The 14100-nt window shown below is 34.8% G+C and overlaps 1 protein-coding gene across 2 annotated transcripts in view; it reads left to right on the top strand.

Moving 5' to 3' along the window:
- RPRD1A (regulation of nuclear pre-mRNA domain containing 1A) overlaps nt 1–14100 on the top strand; it is a 55768-nt gene that overhangs the window by 22361 nt on the left and 19307 nt on the right. The window contains exons 3-7 of one of the 2 annotated variants that reach the window (XM_014558159.2): nt 2320–2426; nt 2508–2605; nt 5480–5606; nt 5716–5891; nt 7204–9306. In XM_014558159.2, coding sequence (XP_014413645.1) covers nt 2320–2426; nt 2508–2605; nt 5480–5606; nt 5716–5891; nt 7204–7410 — 715 coding nt within the window. In that variant the 3' untranslated portion in view covers nt 7411–9306. Of the gene's footprint in view, nt 1–2319; nt 2427–2507; nt 2606–5479; nt 5607–5715; nt 5892–7203; nt 9307–14100 lie in introns of those variants that run through there. The other variant, XM_006183404.3, reaches the window with a different exon arrangement.

The raw sequence follows: 14100 nt of genomic DNA, 5'->3' as shown, positions 1-14100 counted from the left end.
TTTAAATGCTTTGGAAATATAGAATGTTTATTTAAAATAATCAAACCTGTTGAGAATTTTGCTACAGAAAAATTCTGAGAGTAGAAGTCTGAACTTTTTCACATGTTTATTTCCAAACATTATATGCAAATATTTGGTAGATTATTAAATCAATCTGAATTACAGAATCCAGTGGTGAATGATGGTCTGTGTTGAATGATTTAAGGATGAAAATATATTCACCACCTGCCCTACAGGTTTAGTCACAGTAGATACATTTTTTAAAAATTACAGAGTGTGCAACACTGCTGTATGTTGCTTTCTTAAATGAATATTTAAGCCTTCAGTTTAGATACTGTCTTGTTCCACTTCAGTCCTAGTCCCTCTTCTGGTGTCATACTCTTTACTAGCTCTCTGGGTGATTTCATACATTTCATGTATATGTTATTATCCACACGCTAAAAACTGATAGTCCTATGTTCCAGTCCATATGGTTTCCCTTTGTTTTAGTCTTGTATGTCTAATTGCGTATTGGCTTTCTAGTCACATGCCTCCAAACATCTTAAACACGCTGTGTCTGTTATTGAACTCATTATGTCCTTGCTCCCTGTGATACTTGCTTCTTCTCTAGGTTTCACTCTCTTGATGAGGGGCAACTCCATCTATGCAGATGCCTGTATGAGAAATTAGGTGTTACCTTGAACTCTCTGTGATACAGTGATTTATAATACATCACACTGTCCTTTCTCCTTCACTTCCTTTATCCCATTTAGTACCCGAAGTTCCCTCAGCTCTTTAGATTTCTTACCATTCCACTTACCATAATGTCATTTCTGTATAATCACAATAATCTCCAGTATTGTTTAATCCATTTAGGAAACTGTAACCAGAGTTGCAGAGCTCTTGCACTCTCTTGCCTTTGGGGGGTTCTCATTTGTCCTAGAGATCAAGTCTCAAGTCCTGAGTGAGATTTCAGTTGTCTCTTCATGGCCCAGTCTATCCCTTCAGACTCCTTTGTCACATTTCTCCCACACACACACTCTGTAGTCTACACAGTTTAAGTTTAGGTTCAGTTAACCTCTTTTAATTTTTTCTGCCTTGGGCTTTTTTATGTATGTTGCATCATGCTAGAATTCAGTAAAATATTTATTGACCACCTACTATGTGCTAGGCGATGATACAGTAGTGAACGAGACAAAGTTCTGTTGTAGTGGAGCTTACATTTCAGTGGATGACAGAGGTAATAACTAGATAGACAAGTGAATATTAACAACGTCAGAAGATAAGTGCAATGAAGAAACAAAGCAGGGAAGAAACTAGAGAGTATGATGGTGCTCAGTTATTTCATGAGATAAAGATTGACTGCTTTACGGAGGTGGCATTTGAACAGAGACTAAAGGGAGGGATGAAATGAGCCATTTGACTATCTAGGAGGAAAGGATCCTAGGTGGAGAAAACACTGGCAGAAGAAAATGAGATAGCCATGTGCTGGGCATGTTGGAGAATCAGCCAGGAAGGAGACTTGTATTTAGGAAACGTGGACTGAGAGGTAGCCAGGAAGCAGAACATGTCCACCTTGTGGTTCAGGATAAGGATTTCGCTTTTATTCTTGGTATGATTGGTGGTTCTTAGAGGAGTGAGAGGAGTATGATCTGATTTGCATTAGCAGAGAATAGAATGAAAGAGTAGGGCTTGGGAGACCAGTGAGAAGACTGTTAGAGAAATCCAGGTGAGCGATAATAGTGGCTCATCAGTCTGCAGTGGCAGTGATGAAACCGGTGGGAAGTGGTTGGGAGTAGTCTGGTTTCCCACTCCCCATGTACCCAGTCTTCAGAATTCAAACTAAATATGTCATTTCCTCAAATAACCTTCCTCAGATACCCTGCCTGATCTCTCTTGAACTGGGCTCGGTCTCTGCTTGTCTTTAACACTCTGGCACTTACAAATTACAGCTGCCATAAAGCTGCATTTGTATTTCCAGTGTCAGAGATAGTGCCTTGATCGATAAATATTTGTTAAATAAATTTAAAAATCACCCATTAGAAGTCTTCCTTAGCTTCACGTTCAACCCCCATTAGGTCAGGGACATCTTCTTGATAATCCCTAGTCACCAGTACTAACACTTCCACCATTTTTGGTAATTTTTTTGTTTAATAATATGTCTCTAAGTGCTTTAAGGGAATATGTCTGTCTTGGTCACTTTATCCCTGAACTGCTGGTACATAGTGGTGCTCAGTAAACATTTGGGCAGCTTTTTTCAGGGAGGGAGGTGTTTAAAATCACCATTATCTTTTCAATAGACTGTGTATTTTTACTGTTAACATTTTTATTTTTCTTTAGTGAGACTGATGAGAGTTGTAAGAAGCACCTTGGAAGAGTGTTATCTATATGGGAAGAAAGGTCTGTTTATGAAAATGATGTATTAGAACAACTTAAGCAAGCTCTTTGTAAGTATATAATTTTTTATCATTATCTCTTCATTAAAATGTACACTGTCTCGTTAAAACTTAAATGTTCGTTCAATTCAGATGGCGATAAGAAGCCTAGGAAGCGAACTTATGAACAGATAAAGGTGGATGAAAATGAAAACTGTTCCTCTCTAGGATCTCCAAGTGAACCTCCACAGGTAGCAGTTTTTCTCTCTTAAGGGAGTACCTTAGTCGCCAAGCTTTATTGATTCTGATGTTTTACTTCTGTAGATTGACTTTAATATAATTCTGGGTACCAGAAAGAAGCTTACGTGAGTTGTTTTCTGGTTAATAAATAGTTTGTGTTTAGTGTGTTGTATATTGTACATTAGGCAGTCATATTTTGCATAGAAAGAGGATTTAATTGCTAAGTATCATTAGATCTGGTGAGATATCCAGTTTCCTTTTAAATAGATAAAGCATTATATGATAAGACTATTTTATTTATATTTTAAGTACACTAAAAATTCCGTTCCTAGAGATAAACACTACTCTTTTAAGTATTTTTTGCTTTTAAACATGTAAAAATGCATGTTAGAGATTAATGAGTATGTATTCATACGGTTCTACACAGCTATGTAGAACCAGGTAGTTCCATGGTAAAACAAAATGAATTAGAATCATTATCTTGTTACTCCATGTCCTCCCAGGTTGGTACAGTATAGTATTCCTTAACCATCAGATGATTTCAGAAAAACATTTTTACATTAATTATGTGGACATTGAGTCTTAAAGCTTCCTCCTTCTATATTTCAAACATATAGGAGGGACAGATAAAATTTAAAAGGAGAAAATGAAGACATAGCCATACTCTTAAAACAAGGTAAATATCTTCATGGGCTAGAAATGGTACAGAAACGTAATTCAGTATGTGAGCCACAGCATGGTTCCTGCTGAACTTTGGTCTGGAAGTAGACATGGTTGGCAGAAATTAGTATCCTTATAGAGTAAAAATAGCTTACGTGCTCTAGGGTAGTTTAAGGACTAGACCAGAACTCACTGCATGAAACCTGAGGCTGGATGGAGCTCTTCCCCAATGAAAGGAGCTTAAAATAAAGATAAGCCAATTACTGCCTAGAACTGTAGGTTTATAGCAGTTTAAGTACTCCGAAGGCAGAAAGAATTTGACTGGGGCTCTCAGCTAGTACGTGAGTGAAGCCCCTGCTGACTCAATGACAGGAATGCTGAAGCCCGCATGGTCACCATGGATAAGAGCTTGAATAGAGGTGTAATACCATAACACTTGGAACAACCGGACACTAAGGCTTGTATTTCTTTCTATTTGGTAATAATTTAAGACAGGGAATCACTTCATACGAAGAGCCCCATTATGATTCCATGAATGGTATTTTACTCCAGTTCTAAATATAGGGTCTGACCTATATTTAGTAGTAATTCTCCCAGATGAAAGAGTAACCTAAGTTGTACTTCCTAGGAGTATCTGAGTAACTGGCTGGCTCTTCCCTCAGTATTTGTATAAAATGCTACTGCTTTTTGTTTTATGACTATTTTCAGATTAATTGTACTGCTTATTTCTCAATGGTTCAGCTGTATAGTTACCATTTTATTTATGGCTTTATAAGAATGGCTACAATTTCTCTTTGGAGGATCCAGTTGAACTCATTGCATTCTCCTCTATCAGGAAGTCCATGGTGCTGTTTCAGACAACTTTGCTTTCTTATCTGATCCTTGATCAAGCGTTGGGAATTTAGAATTAACTCATGTAGGAGTGTGAAGGTGTGGTGAGAGTAGGTTGTAGTTAAAGCATGCGTACATTGTCAAAGCCATAAGCCTGGTTTCTTCTTTTTAGAACTTTCTAAGACTGATTAAAAAATAATAATATATAAGTTAATTGGGGCACTATGAGAAACAAGTTTCCTGGTAATTGTCATTGCTCTTAAGCTCACTTTCATTGTAGAGGGGATATATCTTATAACAAAATTATTTTTTAAAATATTGGGATTTTTAAACACATAGTAATGAATTAAAAGCACACTTGGGATAGTATATTTCTTATTGGGTTTCATTTATTCTTATCGTGTTTGATCATTTTCTATGTGCTACACTCCAGTGGTAGCATTTTTTCTAAGGGAAGAGCTTAAAGAAAAATCAATAATTGGCTGTCAGTGTCATCTAAATATGTACAGAGAATTGATAATACCGTGTATTTTTCATGCATGTGTGTAATTTCCTAGCATTTCAAGATCTAGGCTTAGAGATGAAAAAAGAAAGAAAAAAAAAGAGGTGGGATGGGGATGGACTCTAATAAAAAGAAAATTTACTCATTTTTTTTTAGAGTAACTTTAGAGACATTATGAGTTTTGAAATCATCAGCAAAGACTTGCCCTTCCCTCCTAATTATAGCTGATATGAAAACAGTGCAACTAAAATATTGTAATGATAAAATACTTGTTAAGCATTATATAAATATTAGTCACCAGATATATGGAACCTAATAATATTTTAATTATCTTAGTAACAAACCGTAGACTAGTTGAAGATACTATATGAACATACAGATTGCAAAACTAAATTTCTCTTGTGCCTTAATGACATCATTGAGAAGTGGAATTTGGGAGACTGTTCTATGTTGTGGTGGATGATGATTTGTATCCCCCATTCCCCAATATTCAATTTAATACTACAAATTCTTCTTGGGTATAATAATAATAGAATAAATGTAACATACGTTAAGACTTGTATTCTCTAGGTTGAAGTTACAGCCTGCCTTCCTTTTTACCACTAAATGTACTTGGCATATAAATGAATCACATCATTCTAATAGATAATTATTTTTACACTGTCTGTCTCTACCATTGGAAACATTTATATGTTTCCAATTTATATATTTCCAATACCTAACATAGTATAGCTTCTTTTTCATAATATATAAAAGGGACTGTGTTCAAAAGCAGTTTATAGTTAAACTAGTAAATAGCCCATAAGGATTAAAGGATATGAAATGAATTTCCAGTCTTCTATACTTGTTTCAGCTTCATTTATCTTGGTTCTAAAGTTGTATAACTTTTTAGACTCTAGATCTCGTTAGAGCACTGCAAGATCTAGAAAATGCAGCTTCAGGTGATGCAGCAGTTCACCAAAGGATAGCTTCTCTGCCTGTTGAAGTTCAAGAAGTCTCCCTACTAGATAAAATAACAGGTAAGGAAAGGAAATGTGATCTGGAACTTTTCTGGGAGTTGGGATAAGGAAACAGCGTATGGCATTGTTTTTGTTGTGTAATTATTTTGTTATTCTGTACTTTTCTTAGATAAAGAATCTGGAGAAAGGCTTTCTAAAACGGTAGAGGATGCCTGCATGCTGCTGGCAGATTACAACGGCAGACTGGCGGCTGAAATCGATGATAGGAAGCAGCTCACTCGAATGCTAGCAGATTTCCTTCGCTGTCAAAAGGAAGCCCTTGCAGAGAAAGAGCACAAATTAGAAGTGCGTAACCTTTTCCTTCTTTAGTGCTTATTTATTCCCTTTTGGTAGGAATTTAAAACTATCTGAGTGTTCTCTTAAGTTTTGTAATTTTTTTGACATAGACCTTTTTTTTTAGACCTTTTGGCCCAGGTAAGCTACTCCTTAACGTTGATTGGTTTCTTTTTACTTGAACCAAATCAGTCTGCTTAAGTAAATTTAGAAATTTGGAATTAACAAAATTGGTTGCATTTTAAAATTATTCATGTGAAATTCCAGTAATAGTAATTTATTGTATGAGTTTAAACTCTTATCTTCAATAACAAAAATAGCAGTTGGTATAAAGTCTGATATCAACTGCAGTAAATTGTAGTTGGACTTATTTAATTCCTGTTCTGAGTACTTGCAGTCTTTTGAGTACACAACTAAGAAACAAAGACTTTGGGACACATAGAATTTGTTACAGATAAGCTAGTTCCCAGTCTCCCTGTTCCTGAACAGTTCATCAGTTTTGCTCAGGAAGGTAGTGTTCAAGTTACTTCTTTGTTCCATCTCTGATTCTGATGCTAAACATATTCCTACCCCAACTCCCAGCTCATACACACCCTCAGGTAGAAGGTTGTTGCTTCTTTAAATTGATGATTGATGCTGTTGATGAGATGTCTGGAGATGGAGGGTTAAAAAAAGAAACACTCATATATCCTATGAACAGAGTAGCCGTTGTCATGGATAGATGAGCCAGATTTGGTTTTATTTAAAAGAATCTTTCATTTGATTAGTTCTTGTTTAAATTGTTTGCCACTATAGACATTTCTCTTCCAATTTGTCTGGATTCCTTTTTTGAAGAGACAGTTCTCTTTAAATTTGTAGATATGCTATGATGTTGCCTCTGTTAAGTTGCTTTTATTAGAGTTGAGTTCTTATTTCAGCAGCCTCTGTGCCAGAGATGATTGCCATTTCCACATGTGATAGCAGCTAATTAAGTTGTTGTCAGCAGAGCTCTCCCACCCCAAATTGTTTTATTAGCATCACCCCTTTTTCATTCTGCCCCTCCTCTGCTCACACATACACTCTCAGAACATAGTTTCTGACACTGTGCTCTACCTTTAGAGAGGTTGCCCAGTTTTAACCTAGGAAGGAAAAGGTAGAAATAAAGAAAAAAGTACATTTGATAGTTAACTTGCCTGTTTTCGATCTTGTGATGAAACTTAAGTACTAAATACACTGTTACTTGTTGTATTTATTGTTAGCAGAATTAAGGGTAAGTAATGTCTTACAACTTTTGTCTTGAGCCTTTGGTGTGGTTTCTTTAACTTCTGTTGAGCTTCTGTTGCAGGTATTGGACATGGGCGTACCTTCTAACGATGTCATCATCATTAGTATATTCTTCCTGCTAAAAATAAATATCAAACTCCAAAGCCTGAATTGTCTCATGTTTTTGAAAATTGAAGAGAAGACCAAAACTTTGTTATTCCACTTTATACTGCTTTCTCACTTAAACTGGCTATATATCACTGATTACAAAAATAGCATTTATGTTTGAAATGTAAGTGTAGAAAAAAGACCAGATACCATTCCACCTAACTCCCGCTTTTCCCGCCCAGTGCATACCAGCAGATTTCAGGGTTGATAGTTACAGCTGGTGAGGCTGATGATAATAATGGCAGTAAAATTTACCATGTGTCAGGTACTATTCTAAGCACTTCACATATGTCAACTGATTTAATCATATATAGCAAAAAGCATTGTCCCCATTTTACAGATAAAAGAAACTGAGGTGCAGGGAGATTAAATAACTTTCTCAAGGTCACAAAGAGGTAGCAGATTGTTTAGAACCAGGGAAATCTGCCTGCAAAATAACAACTTAATTTCCAGTGTTTATTTAGATGTAAAGTTACAGCAACAACTAAAACCCTGTCTCTCCAACTCTTTCTGCTTCCTCCCTCCTCAGAGGTAATCACTGCCTCGAAATAAAGTGTTCTGGGGACTTTTTTTGGTAGTTTTTCATCATGACTGGATTTTCGTATAGAGAAGCCACCTAAATTATGTTAAACATTTCATACAAGTAAGAAATATTTAGATTTCTAATGAACTAGGAAGTTATTCCATAGAACTCTTTGTAAATTATCACTTATAAGGTGATTCTTTTGTCAGAAGTATGTGAAAATGATCTGAGATATTTAGACTTTTTTGTACAAAGTAGGTGGCATCACTTTGAAGTTGAGACTGAGAGGTCAAGATTTATATTTATCATATCAGCTGTGATATCATCAGATAGTTTTCAGTTATCAAGCATCTTTGAACATCAGCTGTGATTGATGAGGTATTAATATGTCATTAATTGCTCTTTTTTTTAATGGGACAAAAATTTAAAGTATAATTTCAGGAATTGGCTGTTTTCGTATTTCTTAAGGAGGCCACTATTAAAGCATTTGAATGAAAGCATGAAATGTTTTTTAAATTTTTAGAAATTATGAATCATTTTTTAAACTTGAGACTTTTAGCTGGTTATCAAGCAGATAACTTAAATAGGTTATTACTAAATCTAATTTATATCTTAAAAATCTTTCACAAATTGCTATGGGAATCATATTTGGCATTCAGAAGTTGAAATTTATTGCATAAAGTATTGTTCACTGGGCTTATTATCTTGGAAGGCAGACAAAATTTTGATTTTGGTTTTTTTGGAGGGGCAGTATAGAGATCAGAAATTCTTCCATATTCAGTAAGGTCTTATCTTTATTGTTCAATTTTGAACACTTTTTTTTTTCATAATACAGTTGGTATACAAAAACATTTTTATAAAATCCCTATTTATCTCATAGTACGTGGATCTTAAAAAACTGATTTTCTAGTCTATGGAATAGATTTCCATAGAAAATTGGAACTCACAATTTGATGGCTATTAAAAGGAGAAATCAAATCACAGTTTCAAGTTCTGGAAGTCAAGATGGGAAAGCTGTCAGAGAGGATAGTGTTTATCTTTTGCAGCCTTACATCATTATATTCAGATTTACTTTATTTTAAAAAACGATGGCATAATACTCATTGTATGAATGTTGTTTAGTTTACTTAAGCCTGTCCCTCTTCTCATGCTACATACATTGAGTTACTTTTATTAGTTTTGAGCATTGTAGTTAGTACTACAGAGAACATCCTGGTGATGCGGGTTTGTATAGTTGTGTGAGTGTATCTGCAAGATTGAGTCTCAGAAGTATAATAGAATAGCTGGGTCAAAAAGAATATATGTTTAAGTGTAGTTAATGTACTTAAGTCCTCCAAGACATTCTGCCTTTTTAAACTCCTTGAAATATGAGTATATCTTTTCCTACACAACCTTGCCCAACACTGAATGTCAGGGATCTTTTAAATTTTTTCATAACTGATCGGTTAAAAATTTTTTTTGTTCACTCAGATTAGTTGTTTAAAAATATTTATTAGCCATTTTAGGGGGGAAGAGTATAGCTCAAGTGGTAGAGCACATTCTTAGCATGCATGAGTCTCGGATTCAATCTCCAGTACCTCCTCCAAGACTAAACCTAATTACCTCCCCTCCCAAAATAAAATAAGTAATACAATAATAAATAAATAAAATATTTAAAAATAAAAATTTTTATTTCTGCTACAGATTTTTTATATCCATTGGCTACTTTTCTGTTTGGTTCTGAGTTTACGGTTCTAAGACAAATTAGTTTTGTCTTTGCCTGTGTAGATTCTAGGTTTTCTGAATATAGTTAAGATGGCCTTCTCAATTCATAACTACAAAAATAGTATAAAATTTTTGTATACTTTTTTCCTAATAATTTTATCCATTAGGATTTTTTGTTCATGGTATATATGATATAGAGATATAACTAATTGTTTGAAAGTGATAGTAAATGTCCCCTCGTCATTTATTGATGGATTAGTCAGTTAATGACAGTCTATCTTTTACTGCATTGTAAAATGCCATTTCTGTCACATTTACTTCTAAATATACATGGAATGTATTCCCTTTTCTATTCTACTGGCCCATTTGTTTTACCCACATTTTTAATTATCCAGTAGATTTTTGGTTTTTATATCAGTTTTACGTTCTTCCCACTTAGTATTTTACACATATTTGCCTTTATGCTTTAATATTTTAAATTCTGCTAAGTAGACATTTCTTGATTTACTTGACCTTTTCAAGAGTGCTTTTGTACAATTTATTTTGTTTTCCAAAAAATTCAAGTTTTTTTTTTTAATGCTTGAAGATAAATTTTGTTTTGCCTGAAGCATTTAGTGATCAAAAATTCTTAATGTCATCTCTCAATATAGGAAATAAGAATGTTTTAAATATACACTACTGAAAATGCTAAGTTGAAAAATCTGTCGCTAAAGGTGTTTGCATGTAGCTATTTGATGGTTATTGATTTATCAATTACTAGTATCATTCAAGGGCATAGTAGTAAGAATATAGAGAACTGATCATGGAATCTTTCATCTGTGGTTCAGTTTTTTTTATATATTTTAGTTTTTCCATTGAAATCATTGATTTCATTTAAATTTAAAACTAATTTGACAAGATGGAGCTGTATCGATGTTTTTAAAGAAGCAAATGTTAACTAGTTTCTTAATGATTTCTTAAATTATTTTTTGAGATCCAAATATCATTAAGCCTAAGACTACAGTTAATTTATCCATTTTTCAAGAATCATGTAATCTAATTATTTTTATTAATTATTCAAGTAAGCTAATTTCATCCTAGGGAAAAAGGTACATAAGCAGAAAGCTTAGCCCTGAGTATTGGCTCCATGTATTTTGCATATTGTCCTTTTCATGTAAGGTATTACATGCATCTTATATCCCTCTTTTCCTTTTTTAATGTCTGTATGTATCATTAAATAGTATCAGTTTCTTTTTGAGTATTTAAGTGTTTCCATTGCTTTGATGTTATAAATAGTATTGCAGCAAACACCTCTTTAGTTAACTCTTTACTCACATGATCTTATGATAAATTATCTCTTGTGATAAGTTCCTGAAGGTGAAATTGCTGATTCATGTTAAAGACCTGATGCCTGTTAGCAGTCTGGCTTTCAGTAAGGTTATACTAGATCATCGTCTCTGATGACTCCCAAATACCGTTACGCATGTAGGTCTTCTCTTCTGGGCTATTCCTTTTCTCCAGAGAAAATGTTTCATGTTTGCTAGGTAGATAACGCAGAGCATCTGTTTTCAGAACAGTGCCTCACCTCTTATCTGTGTGATCACTGAGCTCTCCAAATGCAGATCTTTGGTTTAGTTTCTTATCCCCCATCTTTTGAACTCTATGGGATGAGTTTTAACAGATTGATGCAAAGATGTTTATTTGATCTTTAAGGTCAGCCTTAAGACTCACCATTGTATTTCAGAGAGCTTGGTGCTTCAAAGTCCTTAGACTGTCTGGGGCTAATGGATAGGGAACAAGATACAGGGGTAATGTTAGCACCAGAGTTTTGTGAGTTTGCTGGATCAGCCCTGACCTGAATGGATCTTTGCCTCTGTTTTGCCAGCACACCAGCCACAAGTGCTGCTGAGGGTCCCCACGGGCACAGGTTGTCTTGTTAAAGTGACACATAGGAGAATCTACATTATAAATGTCTGGTAAAATTGTTACGCCTCCAGAGCTCAGTGAAGTCTACAGGAGTGTTTGGATCTATTTAATGTAAAATGTAAAATACTGCTTAAACCTTCGTATGTGTTTCTTTGTTGGTTAATTTTTATCTTTTATTGCCAGAAATGAGTACAAAAGCATTTTCCCTCTACCTTTAGATTACTTTTCCTAATCCATGGGTTTAGGAATTACGCAGGTAAATAGGTATTTGAAAATATACATTTGATGAAAGTGGTGGACTTTGGGAAAGGACTTAAGGATCATTTCAGTAAGCAGAGTAAAGAATTATTATAAAATATATGGCTTTATATATTTTATTTAAATAAAGGAAAGTTAACTCCAGTAAATAAAATGTTTACTAAAGCATAAATAATTTGACTTTTTTTGCTGCATATAAACTATTTTTTCTAGGCTCAGGTTTTTTTTTAAGTGGAGTGTATATATTTTTGACAATATAGCACGGACTTCTTTTGCTCATGCTAATTTTGGGACTACTTCAAACTTTTTTTTTTTTTAACATCAGTCATTCTTAATCTTGGAGTTTGTCAGATTCTTATGTAATTTTTTTTTAAAATACATGTGTCTTTTATTGTCTTGTTGGATCAATGTTTCAGTCTGTAGAGCTTTTTTAAAACTTGTCATTTCTTGTTTTGGTTCTCTTGGCTCTTTTCTTCTGCAGATTTCTTAAGGATAGATTCTAAATTATAGCTAAAAATATTTTTATGTGATTAGAGATTCTTATTTTTAAGATGTAAAGCCAGAAACATAGACCGATGGTTAGAAATTTTTCTCAATTAATTGACTTGGTCTTGGATCACTGAACACTTCAAGAGGCAGTTTAGCTTTGTGTTGAAGAGTAGGTACTCCAAAACTGGACTGCCTGACTGTAAATTCTGGCTTCACCGCTTCCTAGCTGAGTGACATTTGGCAAAGCATTTGACCTCTTTGTACCTCAGTGTCCTTATCTATAAAATAGAGATAGTAATGATACCTGCTTTATATGGTTACTATGGAATGTAAAGGAGCTGGGTGCTTAAAACTGCTCAGCAGATAGTAAGTAGAAGTTCTATCCCAAAGCAAAAAGACTTGAAGGTTTTCTAGCTAGTTTATACCTGTTTTATCATTTAACCAGTGAATTTATGTTTTATTTATAGGGGGACTCTTAAGTTTTAAGATGTCTGTAGTATTTTTATATCTCTATAGTCCTCTCAGAAAGGAAGTGTTTATGTTGCTGGTTATGTATTCTTAGCATCTCAGTGATAACAGCTGGATGCCTAAGCTCTTTTAAACAATATGTTCTCTTTTTTTTTTTCTTTTTTTTTTTTTTTGAGATTCAGACTTACCTGCATCAGGTCTACTTCTCTGTTGTTTATGGAATCTGCCTCTTTTCAAAATTAGGTACAGTATTTTCTGGTGTTCACCCTTTTGGTAGTTCTCCATGATTTCTTGGATGTAATTGTCTCAGATACCACGTTGGTCTAAAGTATTTTCTGCCTTTTACCCCAGTATTCTGGAATGTAATCGATTCTGTTAAGAGACTTGGATTTAATTAAAATGTAGTGTTCATGTTATTTCCTTGCCTGATTTAGATTTTCACTCTATTCTGTAGAGAAAACAAAAGCAGAATAGGTTTCTATTTTAGGATGTTAGACTAAGTGGCAGCTTTTCCCACCTCCTAGAACTTACAGAAAAAAATAATATATATTACAATAAAGGAATTACAAAACATAGTATGTCTTATAAATTATATAATAAAGATATATGCATCTTATGTTACATATTTGTTATGTAAATATAAGATGTAAAGGTAGATAAAATGAAGAGGGGGGATGAAATGGGGAGACAAATGAAATGGAAGGAGAGACAGATGAAAAGGGGGGGAGGTTGAGGTGAGATGTAGAGATACAGAGCTGCACTGTTCAGTAGGCGGCTGCTAGCCACAGTGGTATTTAAATTAATTACAATTAAGTAAAATTTAAAATTTAAATCCTCAGCACTAGCCATATTTCAGATGCTCAGTAGCCACGTGTGGCTCTTGGCTACTGTGTTGGGTGGTGCACAAATAGAACATTTTTGATGTCATAGAAAGTTCTGTTCCTGATAAAGATTGCTTAAAAGATGAAATAGAGAAGTAGATGTATAGGAAATGAAATTATATTATATATGATGTATGTAAAAGCTCCAGTCTAACAAGAGAAGGAATGCTGTGGGTGCCCTCCTCTCTCAAATGGCAGTCTTAGAAGGTGGATTACTGACAATTTGCAGAAGTAAACCACATCCTGGCATGGGCCCTTCTAAAGGTGGGAGCTGTTACACAAATGCCTGTGCTCAGAAGTGGAACACCTGGAAGCAGGAGGTTGAAACAACACACAGTGACTAAGGGTGCTGCAGCGGAAACCATCAGGAGGGTCGGCTCCTGTGCATCCCCCCTCTTGGGCCAGGTAGCATTGCTGAGGCAACTGTGTACAGGAGCTTGGAGCCAGGCGGAAAGGACAGTGTCTCCTTCAGGCTGGTGAGGCTCAGGAGTGATGGGGATTATCTGTATCTGCAAAGCCAGTCATTGGAATCATTCATGTTGGATCTTGTCCACTTTACTGGCAACCCAAGTAGGTTGTATAT

The sequence above is a fragment of the Camelus ferus genome, chromosome 24, assembly GCF_009834535.1.
Source record: "Camelus ferus isolate YT-003-E chromosome 24, BCGSAC_Cfer_1.0, whole genome shotgun sequence".
Classification (NCBI taxonomy): Eukaryota; Metazoa; Chordata; class Mammalia; order Artiodactyla; family Camelidae; genus Camelus; species Camelus ferus.
Note: the sequence above shows the minus strand (reverse complement) of the source record. Positions and strands in the feature narration are given on the sequence as shown.